We start from the raw sequence: 14,056 nt of genomic DNA on the forward strand, positions 1-14,056 counted from the left end.
ATGGTGCTAACTCCCAATGAGCACTGTGAAGAGCTCCTCTCTGCTTGTTATCTCAGTTCTCCAAGTGTTTTCTTAAGTTAAGCTTTTCTTTCACTGTGGTCTAATTTTATTTTCTCATCTTAAGTATGTAACATTTAAAAAAATTATTTTTGCTGATTCTATTGCCCTTTCAAATAACAGGATACATTGAGGCAGTAATTTTAATAATTGGAAAATTGGCGGAGTCATAAATCAGGCAAGCAGACTTCCACACTCAATTTGTTGATAAATGCTCCCTTTGAGCATGTCAGGAGCGAAGCCTTGCAATATTTTCTCTAGTATCGCCAGTCCCACTATCCAGGTCTCCTGCACATTATGCAATTCTATGCATCAACTTCCCTGCTCAATATTTCAGTTTTTCCTTCAGTGACCATTTCTGGTAATTTTAGGGTCAACCAACCTCATAAATAATTCTGTAAAGACTGACTTGCATTTCTTTAGCGCCTTTCATGACCTCAGGATGTCCCAAAGCGCTTTACAGCCAATTAAGTATTTTTGAAATGCAGTCACTATTGTAATTTGGGAAACGTGGCAGCCATATTGCGCACAGCAAGCTCCCACAAATAGCAATGTGATAATAACCAGATAATCTGTTTTAGTGATGTTGGTTGAGGGATAAATATTGGCCAGGACACTGCGGAGAACTCCCCTGCTCTTCTTCGAAATAGTACCATGGGATCTTTTACATCTACCTGAGAGGACAGACGGGGCCTCGGTTTAATGTCTCATCCAAAAGACAGCACCTCCAACAGTGCAGCACTTCCTCAGTCCTGCCATGGGGGTGTCAGCCTAGATTTGACTGCTCAAGTCTCTGGAGTGGGACTTGAACTAACAACCTTCTAACTCAGAGGCGAGAGTGCTACCCACTGAGTCATGGCTGACACCTTTGTCATTGCATCTACAGCATTGTGTCTACTCAGAAAGTGCTAAGAAGGTAAAGAAAGGATATGTATCCTCTCTCTCTTATTTAAAAGTCTCTTGGTAGCACTGAGCACAGTACTTGGAATAAGTATCAACTTTCTTCTCCCTCCCGTCAACACCTAAATCTGATTAAGTTGATTGTGCCGAGGATTAATCCAGTTCAGCATGGATTTAGTTCCTGGCATCACAGCTGTGAATTTCTCATATTGTAATGATCAGAGAAACTCAACCAGTTCAGACTTGGTCTGCACTTCATCCCATGACTGAAGCCCATGGGATTGAAGAGGCAGTGGCAACGTGGATACGAATTTGGCTAAGACACAGAAAGTAGTGTAGTGGTGAACAGTTGTTTTTAAGACTGGACTGGATGGAACTATACAGTAGTGTTCTCCAGGGGTCGGTATTAGGACCACTGCTCCATTTTATATATATATATATATATATACAGTGAAACCTATAAATAAGGACACCGTAGGCATTAGCTGTCCTTATTTTCAAAATTGTTATTGTATGTACTGTAAAAATGCTCCACAATTGTGAAGAACCAGCTGAGATTACGATCAGCACCTAATCAGCTGCGACAATGTTAAGAATCGCTCTCCCACATTCCCCAGTCTGTATCTCACCGCGAGCCCCATTCCCCAGTCTCCAACTCTCTGCAAGCCCCCATTCCCCATATCAATCTCTTCGTGAGCCCCCAGTCTCCATCTCTCCGCGAGCCCCCATTCCCCTTCTCCATCTTGCTGCGAGCCCCCATTCCCCAGTCTCCATCTCTCCCCGAGCCCCTATTCCCCATCTCCATCTCTCCGCGAGCCCCCATTCCCCAGTCTCCATCTCTCTTCGACCCCCATTCCCCAGTCTCCAACTCTCCGCGAGCCCCCATTCCCGTTTCCCTCGCTCCCCGAACTCCCATTCCCCACCTCTCTCCCCGAACTCCCATTCCCCACCTCTCTCCTCGAACTCCCATTCCCCACCTCTCTCCCCGAACTCCCATTCCCCACCTCTCTCCTCGAACTCCCATTCCCCACCTCTCTCCCCGAACTCCCATTCCCCACCTCTCTCCTCGAACTCCCATTCCCCACCTCTCTCCCCGAACTCCCATTCCCCACCTCTCTCCCCCAACTCCCATTCCCCACCTCTCTCCCCCAACTCCCATTCCCCACCTCTCTCCCCCAACTCCCATTCCCCACCTCTCTCCCTGAACTCCCATTCCCCACCTCTCTCCCCGAACTCCCATTCCCCACCTCTCTCCCTGAACTCCCATTCCCCACCTCTCTCCCCCCGAACTCCCATTCCCCATCTCTCTCCCTGAACTCCCATTCCCCACCTCTCTCGCCCAACTCCCATTCCCCACCTCTCTCCCCCAACTCCCATTCCCCACCTCTCTCCCTGAACTCCCATTCCCCACCTCTCTCCCTGAACTCCCATTCCCCACCTCTCTCCCCCAACTCCCATTCCCCACCTCTCTCCCTGAACTCCCATTCCCCGCCTCTCTCCCTGAACTCCCATTCACCACCTCTCTTCCCAAACTTCCATTCCCCACCTCTCTCCCTGAACTCCCATTCCCCGCCTCTCTCTCCAAACTCCCATTCACCACCTCTCTTCCCAAACTCCCATTCACCACCTCTCTCTCCAAACTCCCATTCACCACCTCTCTCTCCAAACTCCCATTCACCACCTCTCTTCCCAAACTCCCATTCCCCACCTCTCTTCCCAAACTCCCATTCACCACCTCTCTTCCCAAACTTCCATTCCCCACCTCTCCTCCTGAACTCCCATTCCCCACCTCTCTCCCCCCGAACTCCCATTCACCACCTCTCTCCCCCCGAACTCCCATTCACCACCTCTCTCCCCGAACTCCCATTCCCCACCTCTCTCCCCCCGAACTCCCATTCCCCACCTCTCTCCCCGAACTCCTAGTCCCCACCTCTCTCCCCCCGAACTCCCATTCACCACCTCTCTCCCCGAACTCCCATTCCCCACCTCTCTCCCCGAACTCCCATTCCCCACCTCTCTCCCCCCGAACTCCCATTCCCCACCTCTCTCCCCCCGAACTCCCATTCACCACCTCTCTCCCCGAACTCCCATTCCCCACCTCTCTCCCCGAACTCCCATTCCCCACCTCTCTCCCCCCGAACTCCCATTCCCCACCTCTCTCCCTCCGAACTCCCATTCCCTACCTCTCTCCCCCCGAACTCCCATTCCCCACCTCTCTCCCCGAACTCCCATTCCCCACCTCTCTCCCCCCGAACTCCCATTCCCCACCTCTCTCCCCCCGAACTCCCATTCCCCACCTCTCTCTCCCCGAACTCCCATTCCCCACCTCTCTCCCCCCGAACTCCCATTCCCCACCTCTCTCTCCCCGAACTCCCATTCCCCACCTCTCTCCCCCCGAACTCCCATTCCCCACCTCTCTCCCCCCGAACTCCCATTCCCCACCTCTCTCCCCGAACTCCCATTCCCCACCTCTCTCTCCCCGAACTCCCATTCCCCACCTCTCTTCCCAAACTCCCATTCCCCACCTCTCTCCCCGAACTCCCATTCCCCACCTCTCTCTCCCCGAACTCCCATTCCCCACCTCTCTCCCCCCGAATTCCCATTCCCCAGTCTCCATTTCTCCCTGATGGCCGACTCCCCCCGAATGTCAATCTTCGAGTGTTCCCAACACACCAGCCAGTCCCGGCTCTCTGACAGTGGAGGTGATGTCACCGGGCCGAAGGCGGGAAATTGCACAGTGGAGCCGTTCAATCCCAGCGTTAGAGCGGTTTCTCTGCTGCTATGGATGTTGGGTAAAGAGTTCCCGATTCCACAAAAGCTGTTTCTTTCACAAAACCTGCTGCCGCCTTGTGCTGACCTGTATACACTGACCTCACGTGAATTTGGGAGCAGGTAGGAAGCAAGCTGCAAAGGGAAGTGCCAGTGATCCCGTCTCATTGAAAGTTCCAGATGCAGCAGCTTTGCAACAGGCCGTCTCCCACGTTTTAAGTTGCAAAAGGGCTTGGTGCATTGAAAGCTGTACGTAGTTCGTAATTTGTGAATGTCTGTGGTTTCAGAGTGCCTCATGTATATTTTACCATGTAAGTTATTTGGGTCTCTCACTAAGTGTCATTTTTTGGGAGTGTCCGTTTCTACAGGTTTCACTGTATTAGCGATCTGGACTTGGGTATACAGGGCATAATTTCAAAATTGGCAATGACACAAAATTGGAAATGCAGTAAACAGTGAGGAGCACAGTAGCAGACTTCAAGGGGGCAGAGACTGGCAGAGACTGACTGGTGAAGTGGGTAGACACATGGAAGATGATATTTAATGCAGAGAAGTGTGAAGTGATGCATTTTGGTGGGAAGAATGAGGAGAGGCAAGTTAAACTAAATGGTACAATTCTAAACAGGATGCAGGAAGAGAGAGACCTGGGGGGGAATCACATAAATAAAGCTTTGAAGGTGGCAGGACAAGTTGATAAGGCTGTTAAAAAAGCATAGGAGTTCCTCGATGGCTTTATAAATAGAGGCATAGAGTACGAAAGCAAGGAAGTTATGCTAAACCTTTATAAACACTGGAGTATTGTGTCAAATTCTGGGCACCACACTTTTGTCAAGGCTTTGGAGAGGCTGCAAAGGAGATTTACTAGAATGGCACCAGGGATGAGGGACTTCAGTTATGTGGAGAGACTAAAGAAGCTGGGATTGTTCTCCTTAGAGAAGTGAAGGTTAAGGGGAGATTTAATTCAAAATTACGAACGATTTTGAAGAGTAAATAACGAGAAATTGTTTCCACTGACAGGAGGATCGGCAACCAGAGGACACAGATTTAAGATAATTGGCAAAAGTACCAGACGTAAGAGGAGGAGAATTTTTTTTTACACACAGGGAGTTATTATGATCTGGAATGCACTGCCTAAAAAGATGTTGGAAGTAGGTTCAAAAGGGAATTTGTTATACACTTGAAAACGAAAAATTTGCAGGGCTATGGGAAAAAAAGCAGAGTGGCACTAATTGGATAGCTCTTTCAAAGAGCTGGCATAGGCACGATGGGCCGAATGGCTTACATCTAGCTATATTATTCTATGGTTCTATAAAGAAATTACTCCTAACCTCTATCCTCATTATGTAAGTGAGAATTTAAAATTGATGACCCTGCATTACTGACCAGAGGAAACAGTCTCTCCCTATTCACGCAATCAAAGCTTTTCACAATTTTAAAAACCTCGATTAAATTCTCTTCTCCTTTTCTGTTCCTGTGGAAATAGTCCCAGTATCTCAACTCTCTCCTCATAACAATAGTTCACCATCTCTGGCATCACCCTAGTGAATCTACACTGTATGCTCTCTGTAGCTTTAATGTCTTGGTTGATGCAGAGAACATTATGGGGGAAAAAAATTGGATAGGGGCCCTTTTTGGGCGTAGGTAGCGTGATGTGCTATTACCCCGCACTCAACGACCCCTGCGCAGGCAGGACGCAAGTTTCGGCCCACCCGAGGACTCCCTGCAATCAGCATTCCATTACAGGCCTTGCATCTCTTAAAGGGAGAATGTTTCTTAGAAATCTCTTAAAGGTAGCTGGTACCTGTTATTTGCTGAAAACAACAGTCTACTGTCTGCATGGAGTCTGAACGGAGTTCAGACATTGCACATGTAAAACACAGATGCAGGTCACATCCCTATATTTACACACTGATGAGTCATGTTAAAACATTGAATAAAGGTTGCACACTATTAAATTCCACATCCTCCAATCTGCATGCCAGACCTCACCAATCTGCCGATCTGAGTTGGTACCAGGCCTGCGAGAGTGCATGCACCAAGGTTCTCTGCTGTTGCACTAGAGACCTTGGTGCAAAAGGTGGACAGAAGGAGGGACATCCTATATCTGCGGGAGGGGGCAAGAGGCTCGCCAGACGTATATCCAAAAGGCAGTGGGAGGCAGCGGGGGACAAAGTCAAAGCCAGGCGCACAGCATCATGAACATGGATACAGTGCAGGAAGAAGTTCAATGATTTGACATGAGTGGTCAAGTTGAGTGAGGTCAACTGTCAACTGTCAAGTGGTGTCTCATACCAACTGCACCACGCACTACACCCCCCATCACCCCATACCAACAAACTCATTCCATCAGTACTCAACTCTTCCAACCAGATGCTTCCTCTCACCCTTACACATTACCACTGTTTCAAGCCGCCCACCCACAACTCACAGGCCACACACACTGGCAGCTTTTCAACAATGTCAGGCACATCACCCAGACTGCAGGAGAAAGTGGCGCGTATCAGGAGGCAGCAAGTGGCAGTGGCATTTAACCCCTCGAGACTGTTCCGCCATTCAATGAGATTATGGTGGACCTGTGACCTCATTCCATATACCTGTCTTAGCCCCATAACCCTTAATTCACAGAAATCTATCAATCTCAGATTTAACATTCACAAGTGAGTTAGCATCAATTGCCATTTGCAGAAGAGCGTTCCAAACGGCTCCCACCCTTTGTGTGTAGAAGCATTTCTTAACATCACTCCTGCATGTCCTAGCTCTAAATGTTAGACTATGTCTCTGCGTCCTAGTATTCAAATCTAGGAGACCGTTACAAATGTCTCGGCAGCCAGAAACAATAATCCAGCCAATAACCTGTAAATCCTGCACGGTCCCTTCAAATAGCGCTGGCGGGGGGTCCTCCAGGCTCTCTGAGGCACGTTCAGATGGTTGGGGTTAAGACTGTGCGTTGAGTTGAGCATTAAGTCCCAAAATGGTGTCTATCACTTTAAATCAGCGTTGCACACTGATTGAAGCCATTTTCTCCCTACTTTACACGTTCGTTATCTGTGCCTGCGCTAACTCCTATACCAAGATGGCATCTGGCGCACGTCACGCTGGAAACGTGCGTGCACATCCAAGACGTCAGAGAGGCCGTGCAGCGCTGCAGCAATGGGCGCTACACGATCCAATTTAACGCCCTATATCTTTTAAGGGAAAATTGGATAAATATTTGAATCAGAGCAGGATTTAGGGATATGGGGAGAGAGCATGGCAGTGAAATTGCTCTAGCAAAGAACCAGAACAGACATCATGGGCCAAATGGCTGCCTTCTGTGCTGTAAACATTTACAGTTCCACATGACAGGGAGAAAGATTATTTTGCGTCATTTTGATGTGCGTCCAAAATTATAATGGGACAGCTGACACAATGGGCCCAATTTTCAAATAAAAAAAAAAGTGTGGGTTGGGGGCGGAGGGGGGGCGGGGAATGAAAATTGTCACCTTCTCAGACCCACCCATTTCCGGTTTTCACTGGGGCAGGACAAGGAGCGGGCGACCAACCCGCTCCCAGGAGGCGGGTCCGGCCTTAAAACCTTTCAAGGAGGCTTTAGGCCTCCATTTTTCACCAATTCCCGATTTCAACCCCGGAGGGCTGGGATGCCCTGGCCTTGTTTTACGCCTCGTGAAAGGAGGCGAGAAGGCCCGAGACTAACTGGCGGGTGCCTAGAAAGGCACAGCTTGTGCACCCGGAAGAGCAGGAGTGCTTCCCCCAGGCTGAACAAGCCTACCTGCACCGACCCCCCAACGATCGCGGATCCCCAACCCCCCCCCACCGATCACGGACCCCCGACTCCCCGGTCCCTGACCCCGATCACCCCTCGACCCCGACACTTCCCCCCAACTCTGATCCTCCGTCCCTCCCCCTCAATGATCACGGGCCTCCGCGATGACCCCCGATCCCGACACCCCCCCGTGACTGACCCCTGATCCCTTCCCCATGACTCACGACACCCGTGCCAACCCATGCCCCCCCGTGCCTCCCCCCATCCATACAAATAAAGACTTACCTGCAGACTTACCTGAAGATGTCCTCTCCCTGGCTGGTCTCCTGTCCGACTGAGGCTAGCCTGTCAATCAGCCGGTGAGTTGGATGGGAAACCGACAAAAAAAAGACGTCCTTATGTCAAAATCGTAAGGGCGTCCGGGAAACCTGTACTAATGGGTTTCCCGACCTCAATTTGACCCCCCCCCGTCCCCTTCCCAGCTCCCTTTTAAAATTGAGCACAGTACATTTTAGTGAGAAATAATAGAGCTCTTTCCAAGATTTCTAATGCTGATGTATATATTATCAAGTAATAATGAGCAAACAGGAGAAAGAAGATGCTCAAACTCACATTTGATGCATTTAGGAAGTTCCCAATAGCCAGTAATGTAGCCAGGATGTATCTTAAAGTTTTATTATTCTCTAACTGGTCCATTCCTTCTTTCAAGTCCTGTAGAGGCTCTGCAACTTCCTGTAACCAGAACATGTAAAGGTCATATCTCCAAGGTCACAAGTAATTGATGCATTGTACAATATATCTAGGATCACCCAATAAAGCAAATGTAACATTTACATACTGGAGTCTCAGAAGCTACATATACATTACACCAAAAAGTGGGCTGTTTATTAAGAAGGCAGCTAGGGAAATGAATTTGTTTTGTAGATTCCTGGCTTGTATACTGTAAATATTTTCCATAAACCTTTGCTGCATATCCATGATACTTTGTGAAATGACACAACAGCTGGAACAATAATCCCATTTGCAATTCCTTACAGTTTAGCAGCTTCACATAGTTTGTGGCATCAGCTGTACTGCTGAGCTCAAGAAACAGTACTGATCATCGATAATTTTCAGGGAACTACATTTGTACTCTATAGGGACCTTTCAGGACACAACTTTCAGACTACATTAAGTTGCATTATTCACATGCTAGAGAATGGCCTTAAACGATACACATTCCCTTAGCATCTAATGCACATGCTAGGGACTAAAGTGAACAAATTAAAATCATCCTTGCAATCATAGTCATGCTCCAAACTATACCTCTTGACACTTTCTCTAATATCATGGTATCACTATGCTGCATATCATTTACATCAGTGGGAAATCCAACAACATTCTCATTAATATTCCTCATTGATAGCAACAAATCATCATTTCTGTTTATAGCCATGGTATAAGCAGCAAATATCTCAAGGCCCCATTGGACATTATTTATCCATCTGTCGCACTGGACATCATAAAGTTCATGCTGTTAATAAGTGCTGCACATATAATAAATCTTTTTGTTTCTCAGTCGGAGTTACCTTCTCTACTGTTTCATAGTCTAGTTTGAAGGCCCAGAGTTGGAGTCTGGCTGAGAGTTCACTAATGGAAGACAGAGTTAGAAGAAACTGCTCTGCGGAACCCAAAGGAATGTCAGGATTCAGCAACTGGGCCTCCTGGATCTTCTGCTTTTCCTCTTCACTGGGAATCATGGTCAGGATTTTCTAAAATAAAATCAGACACATGTCAGCCATTTGATTGATAATCATCTGCAGGAATTAGGGATCTTTTTGGTGATCTGTGCACTTTATATTTTGAGAGTGAACCTCCCACGAAAGGACAATCCCCTAATTATATGAAATAACAGGTGCGTCGCTGGTGTTTAGTGCAACCTAGTGCTCTTGGCAATGAAATATTTTATACTTCAAGTCTCCTGATGTATTGGAGAGGATCACAATTCTCATATGTTGTCTGTCCCCAGATGTTGACTTGCCTAACAACAATGTGGGTGAAGGCTGGTACCAGTGATAGACAATCCATTAGGATGACTGGTGAGCACTAATATTTGAATGTTAAATACCTCAAAACAGGATGAAAATTGAAAGCGAACTCAGTAACAAAATACAGTCAAAAAGTGATACTTGGAAAATCTCAATTTTGGCCTGCTTTGGACCCTTTAGATTCTGTTTATAAAACATACACAGATAGAGATTTCAGCCTCTCGGAGTCCTTCTGCACATGTGCCTCAGGCAATTTGTAAGATGTGAGGAATACTCTCACAGCAGATGTAATGTCTGGAAAAATCTGCTAGGCAGGATATTAGAGGCAAAATCAGGGACATTCAAAATGCAACTAAATGCTATAATGGGAAAGTCAGGGTTCAAGGGGACCAAAGGTTAATGGGCCAAATGGCCATTTCTCATCTCAGACTTTTCCCTTTGTTAGCCATGGCGCAGGGGTCGCACTCTCATCTCGTGGGTTCAAGTTCCACCCCAGAGACTTCAGCACATAATCTAGGCTGATGCTCCAGTGCAGTGCTGAAGGAGAGCTGCACTGTCAGCGTTGCAGTCTTCCAGATGAGACATTAAAACTGAGGCACCTTCTGCCCTCTCAGGGGGACGTAAAAGATCAAAAGAAGAGCAGGGAAGTTCTCCCCAGTGTCTTAGCCAATATTTATCCCTCAACCAACATTACAAAAAACAGATTATCTGGTCATTATTGCATTGCTGTTTGTGGGACCTTGTTGTTCGCAAATTGTCTGCCATGTTTCCTAAATTGCAACAGTGACTACACTTCATAATTGGCTGTAAAGCGCTTGGGACGTCCTGAGGTTGTGAAAGGCGCTATATAAATGCAAGTCTTTCTTTCTTGTAGTGTGGATGAGTAGTGGCTGGAAAGGACTGGCTGTATTTATTCCACTGTACTTGCTTTATTCTGTCTTAATTTTCTGGAAAACTTGTGGTGTGGGAGTGGGGGGAGGGGGGAAAGGGGACGGATTTGAGCTCCCCAACACTTCTTGTGGGAATGATAAGCAGAAATTGCTGGGAATATGTCCCTTCTCATGCACCGATCATATCGGGCATCCAAACTCCAGGTTGCTTGAATGCAAACTGAAAGTCCAAACTAAATTACTGAACAGCATCCATGAATTGCCTGCAGCACCAAAAGGACCAAGCTGTTTGATTTTAATTCCTCATTTTATGTCAACTTATTTTCTCCCTCATTTTAGTCCTTTGGCCATCCCTCCCCATCAAGTCTATTCCACAGCCTCTGCCAATCAGCCACCAGAGCATGTGCAACACTAGTTTAGGGTAGTTTAGCCTCCGAGTTCCTTTCCGTTCCCTCGTTGCTCCGCAATGGATGATTGAAAGCATGTCAACACCAAAAAGTTGCATCCCACCCTGCCAAGATTTGAAATGAAAGGATTTTAATAGTAGAATTTCATTGCAATTTCTTCCAACCCAATTTCTATACTTCTTAATGAAGAGTTTGAAGAGGCTGCATCAGAAACATTGGGCTCGATTTTCGCGTCGGGTTACCTGCGGGTTTCCAGCGGGGGGGGCCCCGAAAATCCCGATATCCGGTCACGTGACTGGATCGCGCTGAAATCCCGCCCACTTCCGGGTACCGTGCTGACGTGCGGGGCTGCGCGCGCAAGCCCCGCTGGTGGGAATCCCGCAGGCAATTAAAGCCAGCGGGGTTCCACTTGAGAGTACTTACTTTGCTTGTTGAGGTCAGTTAATGAGCTGAAGCAGCTGTCAAAAGAGGAAGTGTGGGATTTTGGGTTCAAGGCAGTGAGTTTCCCACACTGGGGGAAACAGTCTCTCTCCAACCAGGCGTGTTGCAGCCAGCAGCCTGTGGCAGGTGCCAAGGTGCACTCCACGGGGGAGAGCCCTCACCCACGCAGGAGGCCACCGCGTCACGTAGGGCAACCTCTGCCCTCCACCACCCCCCGCCAAGCCAGAGGACAGACCGACACGAAACCGCAGCCCTAGTGCGAGGAACCACCCACCTACCCTGCACAACCCCTCAGACCAACACCTGCCAGATGGGTGGTGCGTGGACACCCTCGGAGGACGAACAGCATGACCAGCCCCAGCAGCCTCGCAGTCCACGCCGTCCGCCGCAGAGACGTGGAGCCCCCCAACACGGTGTTGTTGCACGCCCACCTGCACAGCAGGAGGGAGGGCTACCGCAGGGAGAGACACATCGCAGAGGGCACTACCCTCGCCGCAGGGTCCACAGACCGAGGCGCAGCTCCCCGGACCTCTCCGAGCAGCAGTGCACAGGGAGGCGCAGATTCGCTCGACATGTAGTCGTGGAGATCTGCAGGCTCTTTCATGCCGAGCTGCTCCTGGCTGGCCCCAGCACCAACTGCTTACCTGTCGCTGTCAAAGTCACCACTGCCCTCCACAACTTCTCCTCCGCATCCTTCCAGGGTGCAGCCGGCTACACCGCCGATGTCTCTCAGTCGTCTGCGCGGAAGAGCCCTGCAAATACACCTGCACCTACTCTGCAGTAACACGATGGGTGGCATCAGTGGTGGGTCCTCATAGTGATACCCAGGAGCGGGCATTATTGGACACAACGGACAGGATTCGCGGAGACATGGCAGTGGTGGTGTCAATATAATGTGTGCTGTTTGTTGCTCTGAAATTCAATATAGGTAACACCCATGACAAACCCTCAGACACCCTTGTGCACCCACTTCATGCTCACGACACGTTTGCCTTACGCTGCCTACTGCACATATGTGATGCATGCCCTGTGGCTGCAGCACAGGTGGTGGCAGGTTGAGTGAGGCTGGCCGTGAGGGAGATGCACGAGAGGTTGAGTATGGGATGGAGCAATGAGATTGTATGAGGATTGGGTCGCGTGTTAGTGGCAGGATGAGTACTGGCGAGGTGAGTCGGTGGAGGTAAGATGAGGATGGGGTTTGAGTGGGTATGAAGGGTGATGTGACAGAGTAGTGTTGGCGGTGCCGAAGGAGATGTGGGGTGGGGGCAGTGTTGTGGCAGACGGAGTGTAGGGGAAAGACTTTGTGTTCTCACTGTGGCTGACCTACTGCGGTCATTGCAGCGCCTCCTGCACTGTATGCAGGTGGGCGATATGTTGGTGGCGCAGGTGACCCCCTCTGCCACCTCGAGCCAGGCCTTCTTGGTGGCAGAGGCAGGCTGCTTCCTCCCGCCCGCCGGGGGGAAGATCTGTGTCCTCCCTCTCCTCCTCACCCCATCTGATGATACCTGGGGTGAGGCATCATTAAACTGGGAGCAGCCTTCCCCCTGGGCTGCTCCATGCTGCAATTTGTCCCATTGGTTGCAGCATCTGTCAGTGGAGGACTGCCCCTTTAACTAGAGAGCCTCCAGCTGACAGATCGTACTGCGCATGCGCAGCCCGACCGACGCGCAGGCCAGCGCCGTGGACCCCGGAGGAGCAGGTAATTGATTCCTATTAGTGTGTTGCCTGCTACGATCGCGCGGGCAACCCACTAATTTCGCCGAGCGTGTTGACCACGCTCCCGGAGGACCACCCGCTGGGAACCCGCAGGCCTGCTAAATTCGAGCCCATTAACTCGGTTTCTCTCTCCACAGACGCTGCCTGACCTTCTGAATGTTTCCAACATTTGCTGCTTTTATTTCAGATTTCCAGCATCCGCAATATTTTGCTTTTTGTTCTACACTTCCTAGCTGTTGAGAATATCTCCCCAAATCTTGTATAGGTATTTTAGTTTTTTGGGTGGTGTATTAAAAGAGTGCAATTAGGGACAATTGCAATAAATTGATATCTTATAAATCTGACCTGCTATTGGGACTTGGTGGCACAGTGATTCAAATCCACTCAGATTGATGGGAGAAAAGCCTTCCATCTGTCATTTTTAAAAGGTCCTTTATGAAATGAGTTTGGGCAGTTGTGATGAAATTTCTAGTTGGCATGGCCCACCATACATCCCACAGTGCAGCCTGTTTGAACCAGATAGATTAGAGGATGGGACTGGAGCCAATGAGACATTACATTCTCCCCTTCTTTGTGGCACACAAACTTGAGGCAGAACAATTTTAAATGAGCTGTTGGTTTCTGAGAGTCACAGTTACAGATATATTTATTTCGTGTTTGTCCCCAAACACTTATATAACAAATAAGCTGCTAAAATGCCGTTTCCTCCAAAGGAATTTTCTGGGGCGTGCCCAGCAGTTGTCTCACATGAAGATTTACTTTTTTTCATATTGGTTGCAGCTGCTTTTTGAGATAAGCTGCAAGTTCCTGTATGTGAATGTATTAACTGGCTAAACGTGATGACTCCCCTCACTGTGCTTATAGTGTTGCAAAGGTTAGGAAATAAAATTGGAAGTTAGATCGGATTGATGTATTTTATTCAATTATACTGTGGTTCACACTCAGAATTACAGTGGGCTCCAAATTGCCAAATAAATATACCAAATCAAAATGCCGCCCCCACAGAAAATATATATCACCCCTCAGCACTCACATCCCTCATCAGTAATTCTTAAATCACTACTGTTGCTAACTGTGCTCATGTGT

General features: G+C 48.6%; 1 protein-coding gene across 13 annotated transcripts in view; it reads right to left on the minus strand.

Annotated features, from left to right (window-relative positions):
- Window positions 1–14,056, minus strand: part of fhod3b (formin homology 2 domain containing 3b) — a 746,243-nt gene that overhangs the window by 63,579 nt on the left and 668,608 nt on the right. For all 13 annotated transcript variants that reach the window (XM_068000433.1, XM_068000425.1, XM_068000417.1 and 10 more), the window contains 2 exons: window positions 9,058–9,240; window positions 8,102–8,221 (listed from right to left, as the gene is read on the minus strand). In XM_068000433.1, coding sequence (XP_067856534.1) covers window positions 8,102–8,221; window positions 9,058–9,240 — 303 coding nt within the window. The remainder of the gene's footprint in view (window positions 1–8,101; window positions 8,222–9,057; window positions 9,241–14,056) is intronic.

The sequence above is a fragment of the Heptranchias perlo genome, chromosome 2 (assembly GCF_035084215.1).
Source record: "Heptranchias perlo isolate sHepPer1 chromosome 2, sHepPer1.hap1, whole genome shotgun sequence".
In the NCBI taxonomy this organism is placed as follows: Eukaryota; Metazoa; Chordata; class Chondrichthyes; order Hexanchiformes; family Hexanchidae; genus Heptranchias; species Heptranchias perlo.